This window comes from Haemorhous mexicanus, chromosome 6, assembly GCF_027477595.1.
Source record: "Haemorhous mexicanus isolate bHaeMex1 chromosome 6, bHaeMex1.pri, whole genome shotgun sequence".
In the NCBI taxonomy this organism is placed as follows: domain Eukaryota; kingdom Metazoa; phylum Chordata; class Aves; order Passeriformes; family Fringillidae; genus Haemorhous; species Haemorhous mexicanus.
In genome coordinates this window covers 28,940,630-28,961,339 of record NC_082346.1, presented here as the reverse complement: position 1 = coordinate 28,961,339, position 20,710 = coordinate 28,940,630, and the positions used below count along the sequence as shown (strand labels likewise).

The following is a 20,710-nucleotide window of genomic DNA, read 5'->3' as shown; positions in this document are numbered from 1 at the left end:
TTGATACCTGACAATTCTCTGTTGATAAACAAGAGCTGTTAAGATATTTCTGTGGAAGTACTAGGTTTTGTAGCAAGAATCTTGGTGTTTCACACCACAATTTAAATGGAAGGTAGCCTGTAGTAGAAATTTGTTTTCCTTAGATGTTTCTGATTTTATGGTTAAGCAAGGAAATAAAAACATTGTGAAAAAATTACACACCTAAAATTATATTCTTAAATCTGAATTTCTTTCAGAGTCTGGGCTTATCCAAAGGTTCAAAAATATCTTGTCTGTCAGTTTCACAAAATGGTTTTGCAAAAAGCAATAATTCTAATTCCTCAATGTTTAATCCTCTACACCTTCAACTAAAACTGTAGAGCAGAAACTCTGATTCAAGTGCAGTCTTAAACATAGGAGCAAGAAGAAGGCTGTTGGCTTATCTAATATTTCTTTTTAGTTGAGATGAAAACATGGCACTCTGTTGTCCTCCCTCTTTTGAGAGCAGAGCAAATGATGAGTTATGCAAGAATGTGCAAGCAAATGATGGATTCTTCTCTGCAATAATGATTGAAAAGATGACAAATGTTTGTCTTCTTGATTTAGGCAAAATTATTCTTGTTACTTTTTAATAGATGATTTTACTTGCAGGAGGGATCTTCTCCTGAAATCCCTAGTCTGGAAAGAAATAATAAAAGAAGAAAAATCAAAGGTAAAAAAGGTAGGTGAATATCATACATGTGTGTGTGTGGTGTAGCGGCTATAAACACCCAGCAGTATTTTGATCGGCTGAAGTAGTAGTTCCTTAATGTTACTGTGCTGCTTCTTGGGCTTTTACTGAAGCTTGTAGTGTGGACTGCTCACTGATCTGCAACACATCCTTCTCCAAAGACCTTTATCTTAATTTGTCACAAGTTATGTCTAAGAGAAAAGTATGTGCATCCTTTCTGCCTGCAGTTCATATTCCTGATTGTACAGATGGGACCTTTGCTTTCCCCCTCTACCTCTAGTGAGGTTTGTTGCCTCTTTGAATGGAAGTTCTTAGCGGGGAAGTACCCGGTTAACTTCCTTCTAATTTGCCATGCAGCTTTCCCTCTCTGATTCTGGGTGGTCTCACCAGAAAAATTGTACTCTGTTTAATTTGGTCCCTGTTCTGTTTTTGACATCTCTGACAATACTTTTTACTTTTTTAATGTCCTTAGTGGAAATGAGTGTGGAATGCCTCTCTCCTTCATGCTCCTGACCAAAGAAAACTCTTATTCTGGCATTAGACAGATATTTCTCAGACATGCCTAATACATCCTCTTCACCATGTCACAAAATGAATCATCCAACCATCGTGTTTTAGGCAGAATATTTTTTTTGGTAACTAAACCATTGCTAGGAGCTTTGAGCTCCGAAATGACTTTCATACCATTTATCTTTTTTTCCATTATTTATTTATATTAACAGTTGTTTGTAACATAGGGCAATAATATGACTCTTCTGTGGCAATGAATATTTCTCTACTTGAAAAGGTGGGGATTTTATTGGCCTCTTTCTTCAATGACCAGTGTCTGTTATAGACTAATAACACATTCTACTCAGTAAAATCTGTTTCCCATTACTTTGTTTTAATGTGATTGTTATTGTAGTAAATTTGCTGAAGGAAACTATAACCTGAGCGCAGTTAAGCAGTGCCCAAATGGAAATTTGTTTGAACAATCTCTGTAATGCCAGAAGACTCTAGGAGGTATAGGAGGATCTTTTACAATGGTCAGAGACTTTCTCAAGAGATGGCAATCACCAGACTCATGGCCCAAAATCATTTTGAGTAGTAAATTCTTTTTTTAATCATTGGATTCCTTTTCTCCTAAACTCTTCTCCAAGCTTTTCCTTGGCTTTTGCATTCACTGAATAATTTAAGTTTTGTTTAGCTTAAATTTGCCTTTGCCTTTTTGATTATGTTAATGGCAGGTGTGTATTTGTACTTCTTGTACACATGTTCTTCAAGAAGAGGTCTTTGTGGAAGATAATTACTTCATTTATTTAACTAAATCAATGTTGGCCAAGCTGTGATGGAATTAATTACTAGAGTTAAGGTTGAACTTCCTTGAAGAAGAATACTTGACTTTGCCCTTCATCCATGTAGATGTGGCTAGTCCTGTCCATAAATGCTCCTTTTTAGCTTGTATAATTATCGATGCTTGAATGCTTGACCTGATTTATGGGATTTTTCCATTCTGAGGTGGTACTATTTGTTGTGGTAGCACATGTAAGGTATCTTAATGTATTGTTCAGTGCAATAAGACTCTGCATTTTGTTTCTTTTTCAGAACGTTCTCAGGTAGACCAGTTGTTGGCTATTTCTCTGAGGGAAGAAGAGTTAAGCAGGTCCCTGCAGAATGTGGACAGCAGCCTCTTGCAGGCAAGGGCTGCCCTGAGGGCTGCCTACGTTGAGGTTCAACGGTTCCTTGTGTTAAAGCAACAGGTAACAGTGGGCTTTGCAAACTGTCTGAGCTAGAACTTAGCAGCATGAAGAACTGCCTGTTAAATCAGAGGGACTGATATAAGCCACGACTGTTTTGCAGATAACTATGGAAATGAGTACACTGAGAAGTCAGAGAATCCAGATCTTGCAGGGGCTACAAGGTACCATAGAGCTACAACAATGGAATGCTTACTCTCATATTCTTTGAACTCAGAATCTTTTAAAAACTTTGTTTAACTTGAATCTGCTTATTTAAGCTACAATAAAATTGTAGACTTTCAAAATGAGTCCTTTATCATCAAGTGTGAGTTGTCAGTTTTGATCATTCCCTCTAGTGCCTTTTTTCCAAATTTTTCTCTTCCTTGACTCTGTGTCCACAAGAAATGAGCTCCTGGCACCACTAAATTTTATTGTAAAATAAAATTTTAATTTTTTTTAAATTTAAAATTTTTTGTTCTGTTATTTATTTATTTGTTTGTTTGTTTCCTTAACGTATCTCTTCTTTTGCCATTAGAAACATATGAACCTTCTGAACTCTCAGAGCAACTTTCCTGCAGTGCCCTAACTGAGAGACGAGACAGCAAATCTCAGATGGCAGCTGACTCAATTCCTTCAGGCTCTCTCCTGCCCGTTTTGGACACTTTGTCTTCCTCTGTACCTCCTCGAGGAACTGCTGTTCCTGTAACCATGCCATCACCATTCCAGTCTTCTGGCAGTACACCTTCCAATACTCCTGACTCCTCAGTGCAAGTTAAACGAGAACCTGTGTCTCCAAAAGGCACAGAACCAAATGTGAATTCTGTACTCCAGAGCTCTCCATGTCCTCCGCAAACAGAAGAGGTGGAACAGAATGATGGTAATTGTAGTTTTGCTTTAAGATAATTAGCTGGAAGAAAATAAGGAAATTATTTTTTTCCCAAAAAGAATGTAAATTGTGCCTCAGCCTGCAGTCTGTCAGGCAGGGGTGAACTCTCAGTAACTAGTGTAGGACTTTCTAGTTCTGCTTTGAGAACAGAACAAGCATCAATTTGAACGTTACATCCTCTTAGAATAATTTAGTTAACTAACAAAACCCAAAACCAGCACAACCCAACAAACCTGAGACTCTCCTGTGTAATTTTTGTCCTCTACTCTGCATCATTTAATGAGCACTGGCAGCAAAAAGTCTGCCTACGAAGGAAAAAGATGTGTGAAAACATTTTTTAAAAAGTTATGAACGGCTACATCAAGATAATTTTGTGTTCTTCTTGGGCTCTGCTAGATAAGCACAAAGAGTATAGTTTGTAATATTAGAAGTAACAGTACATCTACTAATTGGCTGTTAGGTGCTGTTCACTCATGTGAGGGATGTGGGAGGGCTAGCAATGAAGATAGGGGTTTACTTTTATCTGGTGGAGAAACTGCTGAATTAATTGAACTGCTAATGGGAGAGCTCCTGTCTCAGCCAAGTGAGATCTTAATGACTACAGCTGAAATAGCCAGCTCTTTATTTAGACAGTTTAAACCTCATAAAACTTGTGCACTGTGGTCACAGGCTTAGATACTATTGGTAGTTTCCTCTGCAATTTGCTACTGTGACTGAAGGTAAAAACTGAAGATGAAAAGCTCATCCCATACTTTAAGAGCCTGTGAAGTCAAGCAGGGTGACTGTAATGACGCAGTTGTCTGCCATAACAATGTCACTTACCCAGACCTTTAACTTAGGTAATTTGAGAAAAACATTCATAAGATTGATCCTAGGTAAAGATAGCCAATACCATTTTTTCCCCTCCAACTGAAGTACACAATACTATGGAATAAGTCATGTTCTACCTTTCTAAGCAAAATTTTTTCTCAAGCACAAGATGAATGTTGGCTGAATTGAAGTTTACACCTATTTAATTAAAAGAATTTGATTTTTTTTTTTTTGCTTTTTTTTAGTTTGCTTCAGCTGTTGAATTGCATTTAAGTGGTGGGGTTTTTTTAGTCATGATTGCATTTCCTGTAATCCATTCTGTTAAAATACATTAATGTAGTATTCTGAGTTTTGCTTCATCTCTTTGTGGAGGATTTGACAAGGAATGAAGCTCTGGGGGTATTCACTAAAGTAAACTTGGGGCAGGGGAAGAATCAGCTTTTTTTTTTTTTGTTTGCATTGTTAAGACTCAACTTTTAGGAAGCCACTACCTTTACTTTCCTGTTTCTATTGGCATATGCCACACTGTATGCTTAAACAAGAGTGAAATTTTTATTTTTATTTGTATCAGTGGTATTTTTATTCTCAGTTTTCCAAGTCTAAGGAAAGATTTAGTGATCACTAGCTGCAGTGGCATTAAGTGTCTTGCTTGCAGAATCTTGAAACTTCACAACAGAGAAGTTGAAGAGGTGTTTTATTTTTTTCTTATGAAGAAGAACCTTTAGCATATAGCTAAATTTGTTACTTAAATAATTACTTCAGAAAGCTCTTAATCACATTTTTCTATTTCCTGCAAACTTAATTTTGGTGTTTTAAAAACAAGAATATTCTTTTTATGTTTATTTGTGAAGTTAACCATAGTTCTGGTGTTGATGAACTTCTGTCCTACTTTTAAAATGAGTTTGCCTTCAGAATAATTTAGTAATTTGGGGGCAACTAAGCATTTGCCTTGAGGTAAATTCTGTAATTTGAGGAAGAGGAATTCGCTCTGGGACAGACTGTTTACTTTTTGGGGTTGAATATTTAGCTTGTCAGCTGCCCATTAAGGTTAGCTCAGCCTTTCTTTGAGGGAGCTGATTGCATTTGTTTTCCCCTAAAGTGTGTCCCACCTGTGGTACTGAGTGATTCTGTTTTCTTCCATTGCCATGGTGGTTTCCTACCTCTTTTTCTGATACCCACAGCAAGTGCTGAGAATTAGTAACCTTTGGGTTTATAAATTTCAGTTTAAGTGGTTGCTTGCTATTATTTTCCTGTTATAATGTGACCAAGTTACTTCCTTTCCCTTCCCAGTGAGAAATGAGTGGCACGTGATATTAGAGGCATATTCAGATTTTAAGGTTTTGTGTGCCTTCTTCCCAATATAATGCAACACAGTAACTTGTTCAAACTTCATCTGATTATTCATTTTTTCCATACCGATGTTTTTCTATCAGGTTTTGCAATTGTGCATGGCATTTACATATCCAGGGAAAAACTTTTCTCCATTGACTTACTTTAAATGCAACATATCCTATGCTGTCAGAAAGTTCTAGTTTTATCTTGGAATTCCCTGTCTGAGGAAGGTGTGGGTGAGACATGTTCTCATTTTATCTGTTTCTAGTTGGAGGTGTAATTCCAAAGCATCACATTTGTCCTGTGATGTGTAATGTGCTTTTGGCCAAGCATTAGTGTAGGTTTAATTTGCTGGCTTCTGAGAGGCTGGAAGAGGGAAATGTTTCAGATACTGCCAACTTCCCATTTGCCTTTTATGATCTCGCCCCAGAAATGCAGTGAACTTGAAACATCCTGTTCTGGATTGTAGTTATTGCAACTGTAACTGGGGAATTTTGGGGTGTGGGAAACAGCTGTGAGATGCTGCCCTTAGTCTGTCTCAGCTGAGAGGTTGGATCATTTTGTTCATATTAATTCAGTCACAATTCAATGATAGGGAGACTGTGTTGACCCCATTGCATAGTCCACCACAGATGAGCTAACTAAATGAAAGTAACTAACTAAAGCTTACCCTCATGGCTTATAGTGCTGCTATTCCCAGGATAAAGGTACAGTGCTGCAGAGTGGGTTGTGCATAACTGTCTACCTTGAATTAGGTCCAAGTAACTTGGTAGAAATAACTGTATGTATTAGCTGTAATAATTCAGATGGGTTGAGCACAAGATTTTCCAACTGTCACTGAACAGCTGAGTGGTACTTGGCATGTATTGATTAAAATAATTTCTACAGAAGTCATGACAGCTGGTGAGGGAGCACACAGAGAGGGGTGGTACCATCTGAAGTCAAAAATGTAGGATTCACCAAAGATTGTCAGAACTTTAAAAGCATATAGCAAATAGCCAGCCAGCAGCTTGAATGATTGCCCCATTCCTTTATTTCTATGTACATGGATTAACATTTTATTCCCCAGTTATGTTTTTTAAAGGCTGTGAATTGCTGACTGAATAGCAGATCTACATGTGCACATAGTTTTCAACATGTAGGAATATGTACTTGATATGCACAATTAAGTGTAAACAAAAAATACAGGGAGGGATACTTTGCATAAATAGTTACTGCTGTACCGATTGAATGTAACACTAGGCTGTTTTCTTTAGAAGAGACCAACCAGAAAACTTCAGTGTATCCGGTTATCACTGCAGCCATATCCCTAGCAGGGCTGGCAGCCTGTTTCCAACACACTGATCAAGATGTCCACGAGCCTGCTGCAGACAAGGGACAGTCTGAACTTCCTGAGAACTCTTCTCCTCATTCAGTGTCTGTTTTCAGCAAGAGAGAAGCAAATGATGCAGCTGCTGAAAGATTTTTACTGGATCAGTGTAGCACTTCTCTTTCAAAGCATTCGGTCCTTCTAGAAGTGCCAATGGATAAAACTCCCAAACTGTCAGCAGAACTGTCTGAGCAACACTTGGCAATGGCTGCAGTCCCAGCAGAGAAAGGGAATAGAAGGAGGAGAAAGTTAAGGAAGAAGAAAACTCTGAGGGCAGCCCATGTGCCGGACAACAGCGATACAGAGCAGGATATGATTGACTTCAAGCCTGTTCGGAAAGTCAAGGGTGGAAAGGTTCCTAAAGGAGAAAAAGTTACTCCTCCAAGAGAGGAGGGTGGAGTTACTGCTCAAGCAGCAAGAAACAAGGATGAGAATGACAGTGATGCTTCTCTGGAACTAGTGGAAGTTCCAGCCCCTCAGTGTGAGGTGGTTGATGTTGGTTCATCAGCATCAGGAGATGAGAAACCAGACAGTCCATCAAAGAGGGATTCATGCAACTCTGTGGATCAAGCAGTCCTAGAGGCATCTTGTTCTGGGTATGATGAAGTGAGCTCCACCAGTGAGATTGACACAAATAATAGGAATGATGGGAAAAAAAGGTGAGATTATTGTAGACCTCTGTAAAGTAAAATTATTAATATTACATAGTATTCATAAGAGGCATATCTTTTCTTCTTTTTTTTTTTCTTCCATTCACAAAGTCTTACATTAGTGACTTCAGGAGTGAAATAAAAGGGAAAATAAAAACGGACTTGGCTTTTATGGTCAACAAGTGAATGTGTCTTGTTACCTACTGATTTCACTTAATACAAGGACAGGGCTGCCCTGTTTGGTTTTGAGCTAATCTGTCACAGCATATTTTCTGTTAAGTGCAGAGTTTTGTGTTTTGGAGTATTACTTACCCCCGCGTTTTGTCTGAAAATGAACATGCAAAGTCCAATTTCGCTACTGTTTATTTTTGTCTTACAGTGTGGCTGAGACACAGACTTCCATATCATTCCTAAGAGGATCAAAGAACTCCTCAGGTATATCTTTTAAGCTTTCCTTCCAATGCTTTGTATGTAGTATCTTGCAGGACTTTGAGTTAAGTCTTGATCAGCCTGCTTCCATAGGAGAATTTTGCCCTGGAGATAAAGGCTTGCACTCAAAGCTAAAGTGGGAAGTGACACATACTCACATCATTTTGCATTGAATGCTTTGTGTCTTGCCTCCTACTCATCCTCCTTCCCTTCCCATGTGAACACTATTGTTCCACAGTTTCTGTAGATTTCTAGGACAAACAATAATACAATCTCTTTTTAATTTTAAAGATAGTTCTGAACTTAGTCATAGGAAGGTCTTTTTAGCACTTTATATTGCCCTCTGTCACATTCACAGTCCTGCCCACAGTGAAATTTGACTTAAAGGTGCTGAACCCATGAAATAGTTCTGCAATTGGCAGTACACACCACAGCAGTGTGTTTTCTTGACTGTGTTCCCATAGTCAAAAGTACATGTCTCTGTCCTACAGAAGTGTCTTCGGAGCCAGGTGAGGATGAAGAACCTACTGAGGGAACCTTTGAGGGACACGTGGCTGCAGTGAATGCTATTCAGATTTTTGGGAATTTGTTGTATACCTGCTCAGCAGACAAAACAGTTTGTGCCTACAATCTCGTTGTAAGTAAGGTTGTGGGAGTGGTGTTACATTAATTACAATCACAAGGTTGTCTTTTGTAATGCCTACTAGTGTGTAGTAAAGGAAGCAACTGCTTTTTCAAGCCCTTAATTTATTTTATACTATTCTTTTCTTCAAACCTTTCTTCTCTCCAGCCCCTTCTCCCTGTGAGAGAGACAAGGGGAGATAGATTGCCACATGTATCCTGATTTTTTTTTAACAGTCCTACCCTGTTCTGTTAGGTGCATGTTCCAAGAGGTATTATGGGTCTTTATGCTGACAGACTCTATACTTTCCTTTTTAGAGCAGGAAGTGTGTGGCCATCTTTGAAGGACATACTTCAAAAGTGAACTGCCTTCTGGTCACTCAGACAAATGGGAAGAATGCTGCCCTCTACACTGGCTCAAGTGACCACACTATCAACTGTTACAATATCAAGGTATTCAAACTCTGTGTTGATTTATTTACATATGCTGCATTTTATACAAGTGTGTCTTTACAAATTAAAATTTAAAAAGCCTTTTAAACCTATATGATCTGGACACGAACACCAGTTCATATCTCTTTAGAATAGAGCAGGAAAAAAACCCTCACAAATAAAACAGCAAACCATTAACTGATTTACTACCCTAATCTTTTGACTAGCTCGTTAGTAGAGTTTTTGCCCGAACAGCATGGCATAATCCCAAATTTTGGGAACACCAAAGTGCAGGATAGGTGTTTGGCCATGAATCTTACTTTTCTTCCTGTATTTTAACTTAATTGCTTATGTAAGGCACTACTCTCTCGTGTATTTTTAGAGCCCCCATAGAGAGAAGAGGTATCTGTTATGCTGAGGGTATGTGAAAGAGCAGACTGAGGCTTCCTGAGGCTGGACATTTGAGGTGAAATGAAAAAAGACTTGCCCAACCTGTTACTTTAAGGACTAGAAAGCAAGTACCTGCTTCAGGAAGGAAACTGACAGAGGTTTTAAACCCTTAAGTTCCCTGAGGGGAACTTAATAGGGAATCGTCAACCATGTAACAGATTGTTTTCATATGTGTGTGTGTATATATATACTCAGTAGTCTAAATTTCTATACACATTAAAGGTTGTGACTAGAACAAAGTGTTTAGGGTTATAACTGGTTGCTGAACTACAGTCAAGCCTTACAGATGGTCCTGATTAAGGTGAGGCTCAAACTGCCATGTGACATCAGATTCTCAGATGTTTTTCTCCAGTTCTGTTGGTTTAAAAAGTGAAAATCATCATTCATTTCAGTTTTTTTTTTCTTGAATTGTTTTCAGTTAATGAAAATCTTTAAGTACTTCTTTCCATTGCTAGACCAAAGAGTGCATGGAACAGTTTAAATTGGAAGATCGAGTGCTCTGTTTACACAGTAGATGGCGGATCCTTTATGCAGGTCTTGCAAATGGCACAGTGGTTACTTTCAGCATAAAGGTAAGTTTGTTTAAATATTGGCACCTGAATGCCTGTTGTGATGCTGTTTCTTTCCTCTGTGTTTCTTTCCATTCTTTATCTACAGTAGTAAATGTAGTTGTAATGAACACATTTGGGTATAAATGGTCACTGCTGGCCCCTTTTGGTTGTTTATTTTGTCCATGCATGAAGCTGTCCTATCTGCATGTCTCTTTGTTTACCTTTCTTTCCATGCTGTATTGTTGGATTTTTCCTTAAGGTTCCTCCTGGTCTATATAACATAAGGAGCTTTTTCTTTGATTTGGAAACTTAATTTTTAAGATGCAATTCTTATCACTGCTATTTTATGTGTTACTAAACTGAAATCAGATGCCATAACAAGCACAACACAAAAAGGACTCAATGGTCTAGTCAGTGTCATGGCAAAATTTTAATTATTTCCATTTCTTTCTTCTCCCACCAGAATAATAAACAGGTTGATACTTTTGAATGCCATGGCCCTAGAGCAGTGAGCTGTTTAGCCACAGCTCAGGAAGGAGCACGCAAATTGTTGGTAGTGGGCTCCTATGACTGCACCATCAGCGTGCGAGATGCGCGGAACGGGCTGCTTCTCAGAACCCTGGAAGGTCACAGCAAGACTATTCTCTGCATGAAGGCAAGTGTCTCTGAAAATACATTTTGGACAAAGAATGCTTAAAATGATGAGCAGATTGTGATAGGAAATGGAGGATTTCTCTATTTTAAATTATAAAAACTGAGCAATTTGGTAGGGAAATTGTCTCTGTTTGCCTGCCATATCTCATGTTCCCAGCTGCCACATCCATGTTTGTGTTTTGAACACTTCAGGAATTGTGATTCTGTCACCTCCTTGGGCAGCCTGTTCCAATGCCTGATCATCCTTTCAGTGAAGAAACGTTTCCTAATACCCATTCTAAACTTCCCCTGGTGCAAGTTGAGGCTGTTTCCTCTTGTCTTGCAGTTGTTAGGGGTTAGGAGCATAATTTTTCTTACATGAGCAGCATATAAGTATGCAGCATGTCCAAAATTTCCAGGAAACATTGGGCTTTACTGTTCGTGTGCTTGCTTTTTCCTTCATACTCTTGATTGATTTTAAGGCTCTGAAATTTAGGACATATTACAGTATAACTTTAAACTGAACAGTGTCTTAATATTTTGCTTGCTTATTTCCATAGCTGTTACAAAATAGAAAGCTTTTTTTTTTTTTTGTAAGGTTGTGAATGATCTGGTGTTCAGTGGCTCCAGCGATCAGTCTGTCCATGCCCACAACATTCATGTGAGTCTCATATAGAATGATGGAATGACTTTTTCTACTAAGGCACTGAATTCCTGTGCTGTATTTCCAGAATATTTGACTGACAGGTGGGGCTGATTGCTTCCAGCAAAGGAAGTCTCTTGATTTTGTGACTATGACTAAGCACTATAGGTATCTCTGGAGGCATGAAGAGGCTACATAAACCTGTTGATTCTTGTCACATGATATGCAATGCCTTTTTATCTGGCCATCTTGCTTTTGCAAGCATGCTGATAATATGGAAAGGGTTCAAAGAAAAGCCATGTGAGATAGTCTGGTGGGGAAAAAGTTTCTTTATAAGTGGAAGAACTTGAGTAACACTGTGTTCCAAGCTAGATTGTTCAAAACCATCATGAATGCTTTGTCTCTCCCTCTTTTACATCATCTTCCCTTAGTCCTAGCAGAAGCATTCATGTAGCTATGCAGTAAGTTAGATTAAGAAACTTATCAGAGGGAAATTTTGGTTGACATAAAAAGAGTATATTTCTGTGTGTTTAGCTGAATTTGTTAACTGATCCTTGTGGTTGCATTAATACTGCTAATACTAATAACATAGTACTAGTTTCAGGATGGGTGGGAATATGTAACTAATGATGGAAACAGAATCAATTAGGTTGGAAAAGACCTCTGAGATCATAGAGAACCAAACACCACTATATTAGCTCTACCATGGCATTGTCAGCATCCAGTCTTTCCCTAAATGCTTCCAGGGATAGTGATTCCAACACCTCCCAGGGCAGCCCATTTGAAAATTTAATCACCCTTTTTGTGAAGAATTTCTTCCTAGTGTCCAACCTCCCTGGTGCAGCTTGAGGCCATTTCCTCTTGTGCTGTTGCCGGTTGCATGGGAGAAGGACCTGACCCCTCTCTGGCCACATTCTCCTTTCAGGGAGTTGTAGAGAGTGATAAGGTCCCCCTGAGCCTCCTCCTCTCCAGGTTAAACAACCCCAGCTCCTTCAGCTGCTTCCTCATTACACTTGTGCTCCAGGACCCTTCACCAGCTTCTTTCTCTTCTTTGGACTCACTCCAGCACATCAATGTCCTTCCTGAACTGAGGGGCCCAAAACTGCATCCTGCACTCGAGACGTGGCCTTGCCAGTGCCGAGTACAGGGGCAGAATCGCTTCCCTGGCCCTGCTGGCCATGCTATTCTTGGTACAGGCCAGGATAACGTTGGCTTTTTGGCCACCTGGGCACACTGGTGGCTCATTTTCAGAAGCAGAAGAAGAGAAGAAAGAGAACTTTTCACAGACCCCTGCATTTCTGTTGTACTGGAATGGCTCTGTGTTAGGATGGGCAAACAAAAGGATAAGTAGTATTTGATCATAATCTATAAGTGCCTTCACAGGGAATAGAATTCTAATAAAGGGTGTTTCCATTTTTGAGTAGTGAGCATTGAAGCTAGCTACTCTATACAGGTTAGGTAAAACAATTTTGTACTTTTATTTAAGAGCAATCAAACCAAACACCTATTTACCTTTGCTTATTCTTGATGCAGACTGGAGAGCTGGTACGGATCTATAAGGGCCATAACCATGCAGTAACGGTTGTGAACATTCTTGGGAAAGTCATGGTGACAGCATGTCTGGATAAATTTGTTCGTGTTTATGAACTACAGGTAAGAAAATAGGTGGTTACTAATGACATTTATCTAACGTGTGTTAATTAATGATTTTGAAGTCAAATAGAAGTCATCTTTGTACTTTCTGGTCTCTAGCCCATCTCTCTTTTTCCTGTCACTCAGTATATATAGTTGTCTCACCAGTCAAAATATAGGGGTTTTAAAGAACATAACCTAAAACGTTTTTTAGAACTTGGGTTATTCCAAGATAATGACAACTCAGAAAAGTGGGAAAATGTTAGCTTTGTCTGCTGAAAGAACAAGTGCTTAGTTGGACAAAAAGACTCCCAGAAGCAATGTAGGCAAAAGTGAGCTTTCTAAGTGACTATAAAGTTTGGAATCCTCCATAGCAGTTTAGTTGCTACTAAGGAAACTGCTCTTGGAAGTATTATCATTTACATGTCTGTGAAAAATAGCTCTTGAAAAATGTCATGCTATTAAATGTCTGTTCCTGTTTCTTTCAAGTCACACGACCGCTTGCAAGTCTATGGAGGCCACACAGATATGATCATGTGTATGACCATCCATAAGAGCATGGTAACTCCCTTCTTTCCCTTCTTTTCTTAAAGATAAGGTTGTAATTGCCACAGGTGCATACAAGGCAGTTTAATTTCTTCAGATAAAGAGATCAGCCTGCTGGTTGACTGCATTTCCAAGTTGTTCTCAATCAAAAAAATCAAGTGGCTATAACAGCTTTATATTTGTGTAATATTATTGTCTGAGGAAAAATCACTGTTCAGCTTACTGCAGTCTTAAAACAATAGTTCTTTTTGCTGTTATGATTACAGTGAAGACACTAGAAATAGTAAAATATTTCTGCTTTTTCAAGTGTCAATCCTGTTTGACTTTTACTCAAGGGAATCTCTCAGATGCTGGAGAAAAACTTCGCCCGCAGCCAAACCTCTAGCAACCTTTGACAGAACATAAACAAAGATGTGCAGTTGATTCAGATGTACAGGTTTCTTCATTCATCTGCCCTGCAAGATAAATTTCAGAAGCACTTCTGGATAAAGATTTCCTAAAATAATCTTTTAAAGCACTTATTGTCTACATGTCTAGAAATTTGTTTGCAAAGTTTCTTTGAGACTGTAAACTGAAAGATATAGTAGTGATCTGTAGTAATAGAAAAGTTAAATCCAAAGGAAGAGATTTCCTACTAATTGGAATACATTTTGCCCGAGCATCACATCTCATGTGAGTCCAGCCTGAGGCTTGAACTGTGCCCCAGCAGTGGTCTGCTGTGAGCATTCTCAAATCAAAGAAGAGTTCAGATGAGAAGTTTAGTGATGAGTGAAAGGATTTGCATCAGTTTTTCTGAAATTCGGATGTTCTTTCACATACTTCCTCTCCATCCTATTTTGATTTACATAGAACTGGTTAGGTCCTGGAAATACATTCAATTTGACATTTACACCTACATATTTTTTAACTTTAGTGGATAACACTGTAATTTAAACTTTTCTGAAATGTTATACACATGACACTATCAACATTAGTTGTTATGGAAGCATTTCTTATTCATGTGTAGGGTTTTGTGAACTGTGAGTGCAAATATGAAAAGAATTTGGTATACCTATTTTTTAAATATAGAAGCCTTGCATGCTGATATTTCATTGCTTTTACCTACACTGAAGTCTCCTTCAAAATTTTACTTTTTTTTTTTTCTTTTATTCCAAGCTTGTTTAGCCATAAATGTTTCTTTTACAGATTTACACCGGATGCTATGATGGCAGTGTCAGAGCTGTGAGGCTTAATCTGATGCAAAATTATAGATGCTGGGTAATTAGCAAATTGTTTTTAGCATTCATTATTGAATTTTCTGGGGGTGGTCTCTAGTCACTTAGTCTTGGGTAGCTTGACCTTAGATTATTCATAATTTTTTTAGAATGTGTATGTACTTTTAAAGTATATATCACTTAGGTATTTATCACTAGTTTCGGTTTTTTATTGTCTTTGCTGTGTGTATGTGTGTGTATATATATATGTATATATGTGCTTTGGGGCTAGTTGTTAGTGTGAATTACTATTCTTTCTGGCTGTTTTTAGACTTGTAACTGTTTAATACCAAAAACTTTGGCTGAGTGACATAGAAAAGCTGATTTACTGTGCTAAATAAGTTTAATTAAATTCCAAATGACTTTGTCACAGGTAAGCTTAAATCTCATAAGGCTATTTCCTCTCTTCCTCCTGCCATTCCTGGTGATGGTTTGGGCTGGCTAAAGGCAGGAAAAATTTCTGCAAAGCTGTGATTAAAAGAATAGAGACCATGGAAAACGGAAATGTAATAAGATAAAGAACTTAGAGGAGTTGGAAGGCGTGCTTACAGTCTTGGAAGAATATTGTGAAATTGTGGGAAGAAAAGCATTAGCAAAAATTGTATTTCCCTGGCTTATTCCGGTATGCTGTTTTTTTCTCCCAGTGGCATGGATGTTCACTGATCTTTGGAGTTGTGGACCATCTGAAACAACACCTGCTAACTGACCACACAAATCCAAATTTTCAGACCCTGAAATGTCGTTGGAAGAACTGTGATGCTTTCTTTACTTCCAGGAAAGGTTCCAAGCAGGTATGTGTTTGAAATAACATGATTGTATTTGGTAATATAAAGTACTTTATATCACCACAATGGTGGGACTTGATCCTATTTCTCTTAAAAGGGGTTAAATTTTTCCAGCCTTGTCAGGCTTAACTGCATGTGGTTACAGTTATCCAAGGCTAGCAGGGTTCAGTTCAGCCTGTGGTAAATGAACAGTGCAGCTATAGTAATTTGACATATGGTCAATTTTAAAACAGTTTGATCCTAAACTCTTACATGGAAATGGTAGAATTCTTAAAATATTAAAGAAATTCTCAAGATATTAGGAAGTTTTTAAAGGAAAAATGTCCTTATAAGATGAACAAACATCTGCCTTGAAAACAGGTTTTCATCCTTTTAATTTTTATCCATTGCTATCTCTTTCATTGTTGTTTATTTTTCACATGAGATTGTTAGCAAAACCAATCTTTAAATAAATAGCGCATTAACTTCTGGATAACTTTTACCACAGAAAGGGGAAGAAATTAAGAAGGCATAAGAATTGGATGAAGTAATGTGGAAAGGATTGGGGGTTGGGTGTAAGGAAGGCAGTTACCTGTAGACTGATGGGTAAAATCTACATTTTAGTCCTTGGCAATATAAACTGCCTTCTTTTGAATGCTTTCCAACATATGGGAAGGATGGAGGTTTCTTCAAGAACTAATGAACAGTAGAATCCTTTTTTTCTCTTTAAGTGCTGGCTTTGGATATGATGTGTTTATTTAATTTGCTCTTCTAATCAAAAAGGAAACTGGTTTTTATTTGCCTTTAATGCTATGGTATGTGAAACACTTTATATATGTGATTTAATAGCTTGACAATGATAGTACTTATCTTTTTAGAAGCTTTAAGTCAAGCAAATCTATGTTATCTAGAATGTCACTTTCACTGACACTCCTAAAATATTTTGCAGTTTTTTGTTCTGTTTCTTTTTTTTTTTTTTTTTTTTTTTTTTTTTTTTTTTGTGATGATTATAATGATTTTTTTTTAATTGACTTCTCTGGTTCTTTTCTAGGATGCTGTAGGACACATTGAAAGACATGCTGAGGATGACAGCAGGATTGACTCATGAAGCTTTTCACCTCCCACATTGGGAAGTAATTTTGTATGTCAGAATTATTCCAAATAACATCACTTTCTTACTCCAGTCTTTCCTCTTTCTTTTCCCACTTGGAATGCAAAAACTGAGTGGGGCTGAAATGCATTGCTATGGAGACTGCAGGTTGTGTTGCACTCTGCAGAAATAAGGCTGGTAATTAAGACTTAGCCCAAGTTCTTGCAAGTTTTTAATTCATTGGTGGACAAGAATATTCCTTCCTCCTGTCTGCCTTGTTTCCTTGTTGTATGTCTTTTTTCAGGTGGTTTTATTTGTTTTTTTAAGAAGCATAGTCTTTGGGAAGCCCAAAGGGGTGTTAAAAACTTAGATTACAATAGGTGCTGCTGTTTGCAAACTCAGCTGGAATCCTGTTATGTGTCTAAGACATGTCTGGTTTTGTTGTTTCCAGTTTTATAGCTGATTTTAATAAAATTCTGCAAACCAGAATATCAGAAATTCTAACAATGTAACCTGAATATCCAGTGTACATTTTTACTTTCTTCATAAAAAGAAAAGTTATTTTACAGGGACTGGAATAAACTAATTTTTTTAATGTTAATTGTAACTTATTTTTTATTCCTTGTGTAAAAATTGCTGTAACTGGCACAATATATACACTGATAGATATACCATACCTCTTGAGGTATTTTGCTTATTTTGAGGAAAGTGATTATTTCTTGAGAGAGATGCCAGTAGCAGCAAAACAGCCAGAACAGTGGCTCTACTCACAGGCTTTACAATCTTAGTCTTTTTCAGTATAGGTCCTAATGTATGGGAAAGAAGTAAGTGGTATTTGTTTTTCTTTTAGTTAAAGAGCAGCGTAACCACCACTGCTGTCTTGATAGAACACCATAATTGGATTGCTGATTTTATGTAATCTTAGTGACAGAGCTTTGCAGTCCCATACTCTCTAGGCATAGCAAACCAACAGAAATGCAAAGGCACTGTGTGTCTGAGTGCATCCACTTTGGTAGTGTTTTGTTTCTATTGTGATCTGGCTTAATTGGCTTGGGCTATATGAAGTTCACAAAAACTCAACTGGAAAGAATGGAGCAGGATTTTAAAGTCTAAATTTCTCAAGCAGAAGCTGAGGATATGAAATGCATATCACATGTAAAAGTCTTATTTCTCCTAATGCACAGAAAGTACCACAGAGAGGCCAGTGCAGAAGGGAAGACTGTTTCAGCTTGTCAGGGTTGCCCTGCAAGTGTCCCCTTGGGCGGGATGGCTTCACCGTGTGAAGTTCAGTGAAATGCCCTTCTGGCACTAGCCATCCTCTCTCCCTTAATGGCACTAATTTCGCAAAGAACCCTCTTAACACTGAGACTAATCTAGCAGGGAGATTTGTGTTCACTTTTGCCTAGCTTGCTGCTCAGGAAAAAATAAGAGATTTTCCTAAGCTGTAAGTGAAGGTGGAGACAGCGAACTGAGCTGCTTATACATGAATCTAGTGCTTTTCAAAAAAAACTGAGTGGACTTCTAGTGGGTATCTTTTTCACAACCACTTTCAGACTTGTCAACCACAGTCCAAATAAGTTTTATAGCCTCATTCTTTGACTGTGAAGAAGCCTTTTTAGGCCAAAAAAGTGAATGATTCATGAAATCCCATGACGTTCCACTGCCATCAAATCAAGGAACTTCAGGGCCTTCTCTGGAGCACACTGGTTTTGTATTATCTTAGCAGACAAGCAGAATTGCTGACACTGATGAATATTTTTTGTGAGAAAGGAGTAAAATATGAATGAGATGCAGTAGCATCTTCCTTCAAAGCCATGAGAATCTCTGAGATTCCAATGCTTTTGTGGTGATTGATTTTGTTTGTTTACTTTTTATTAAGCTGTTTGTGGATAGCAAAAAGCCCCAATATGTGGCTCAGACCTCAGGCTGTTCTGAGGGTGGTGTTTTGGTTTTTGAGGGATGTGTGCTTGTGGTTTTGGTGTTGGACTTTTTAAATCTTTCTTTCTGTGGTCTGTTGGTGAAGCAGTTCAGTAGAGAATCAAGTTTGGGGAAGTGTTTAAGCAGTGTAGATTTTTTATGAGGGACAGTGTAATGCTCTGAAGTCTGAGAGCATTTGTTTGGGTTTTTTCATTACCTAAAAGCAGAAGACTGCATAATACTTAAACCATTTCCAAAAGTGTTGATATTCAGGGAGTTTTTTGACCCACAATGAGGGAGCATGTAAGTGTGGCATAAACAGGGTGGATGTCCTAAGCTGTCCTTCATGGACTGTGCTGCAAGTGAAGGTGTGGAGCTGTGTGTGAAGGACAAGCCTGTGGGGCAATAGTGGCATTCTGAAAAATGTGTGTGAGAGTAGATTTTGTTACTTCTCCCTTGTGATTCTTTCAGCTGTTTTCAGGAACATATAAAGATCTTTTTCACTAGATGTTGCAACACACAGAGTTATTACACTTTATTTGCATTCCCATTTGCTTGTTGGGTTTATCTTTTCTAGCTGGTGGAAGCAGGTTTTTTTTTGTTTTGTTTCGTTTTTGTTTGTTTTTTTTGTTTTTTTTTTTTTTTTTGTGGTCCATGATATTTCCTTAACTGTCTTGAACACGTTCCTCCTGAAAAGTCTGGGCTTTTGAAGTCCAGCTTTAGCAGTGGTGTCTTTTGCTACTTTGTTGGTAATTTCAGATACATTGTAAGAATCCTAAAATGGGAAGGAGGTGGGAAAATAGTAGTAGAGCTGCATGAGTGAAAAATTTTGCTTTATAAATCAGAAACAATTTTTTAAAATTCTCAGGGGTTCAGAGGAAAATGCTGTGTTGTTTTGTCATGAGGATATCTTAAAAGGAATTGCTATAAAGTTGTGCAGCTGTGGAAATCCCGCAGCTTCTCTGGAGTTCTGTGGAGAGGTTTCCTATTTGTTCAGCTGGAATTTGGTGCAGATTTCACAACTGGCCATTTACTTCTTCTGGAGGCAATTGCAGAAGAGAGATGCCAAACTCGTGTTTGTTTGTTGGTATTCATTAATGAATTGGTATTCATTAAAGATCCTTTCTGATCTTGCAACTTAGGGTTTTGAGCCGTGATACACTTCTAGTTGAAGAATGTAGTAACCTTGGGAAGGTGGGCTGTTTGTGACATTTAACACAGTAATATTTGCATGAAAAGCAGTACTGCACATCTGAAGCCACTTTCAAGACTTATTTATTTTTGATTTTGGTTTGGTTTTTTATGCAAGTAAAAAGTTGTGAGTGGAAGAGTGAGTAGAGTGAGGATTTATTTTGTGGCTAGCTGTGGATTTTTTTATTAGTCAAGTGTTTAAAAACAAGTTCTGGACTTGCTGTATGGCTAATTATAAATGGCAGCCCTTTAGGGGCCTTTTGGGATTGGTCTAGATTAGTTTCTCCTTTCTTCTTCAAATTTCAGAGAAAAATAACAGCTATCTGGCAGTGCAAAACACTCTGGCCTAATGCTGCTGCTACTTCTGTATGTGGAAGGGGATGGAGGGAAAACTTCTCTATCTCTTGGTACAAAGATGCATTAAATATCCAGGCTTCTGCTTATGTTGTGTCACTTACATGTGAATTACAGACTTTAAACATATTACCAGCACGTAAGTTGGCTTCTGCAAAATAGTAGGAGCTTATCTGTGTGGAGTGTTTGAAGTAGTGCAGTTCTTAATGCACATTTTCAAACAGTACAATCAGTTGGATCAAGGTAAATGATAACTTGCAATAAATGGCAGGGGAAATGGTTTTTTGTTGGAAAAATACTTTTCCCTTAAGCTGAATTAAAACACAGGTACAGGTGAATCTTGGTTTTCAGGTTTGTATGGTACTATAATTCAAGCAGTCTAAGTTGTCCAGAGTTGCAGAATATGTGAGGAAGGATAAGGAAATTGTTTCAGCTACTGTTTGTAAAATAATGAATCCTCAAGGAGCAAACTGTGTAGGTATATATTCTGTTATATATGCCTGCCAGCTTCTCAGATTTCATTTTGCTGTAATGTTAAACAGTCTTTTGAAAGAATGGAAATGGAATAGAACAACTTGATTGAATATTTAGTAATTTAAGCTGTGTAGAACATGTGCACAGATTGATCATTGTTTTCTTCTCTCACTTTGGTATAAAGCTGTGAGTGTAATAATGAAACTTTACATGGCAAAATAAGAAATTTAAAAAAATAAAGTTCTTTATATTGTTA

At 37.9% G+C, this 20,710-nt stretch overlaps 1 protein-coding gene across 3 annotated transcripts in view; it reads left to right on the top strand.

Moving 5' to 3' along the window:
• ZNF106 (zinc finger protein 106) overlaps positions 1-20,710 on the top strand; it is a 39,946-nt gene extending 19,236 nt beyond the window's left edge. For 2 of the 3 annotated variants that reach the window (XM_059849538.1, XM_059849541.1), the window contains 16 exons: positions 631-700; positions 2,294-2,448; positions 2,549-2,609; positions 2,963-3,304; positions 6,712-7,483; positions 7,854-7,909; positions 8,395-8,540; positions 8,843-8,977; positions 9,862-9,978; positions 10,421-10,612; positions 11,189-11,251; positions 12,767-12,886; positions 13,355-13,426; positions 14,597-14,668; positions 15,309-15,455; positions 16,480-20,710. In XM_059849538.1, the coding sequence (XP_059705521.1) occupies positions 631-700; positions 2,294-2,448; positions 2,549-2,609; positions 2,963-3,304; positions 6,712-7,483; positions 7,854-7,909; positions 8,395-8,540; positions 8,843-8,977; positions 9,862-9,978; positions 10,421-10,612; positions 11,189-11,251; positions 12,767-12,886; positions 13,355-13,426; positions 14,597-14,668; positions 15,309-15,455; positions 16,480-16,536 (2,577 nt within the window). In that variant the 3' untranslated portion in view covers positions 16,537-20,710. The remainder of the gene's footprint in view (positions 1-630; positions 701-2,293; positions 2,449-2,548; positions 2,610-2,962; positions 3,305-6,711; positions 7,484-7,853; positions 7,910-8,394; positions 8,541-8,842; positions 8,978-9,861; positions 9,979-10,420; positions 10,613-11,188; positions 11,252-12,766; positions 12,887-13,354; positions 13,427-14,596; positions 14,669-15,308; positions 15,456-16,479) is intronic. The other variant, XM_059849540.1, reaches the window with a different exon arrangement.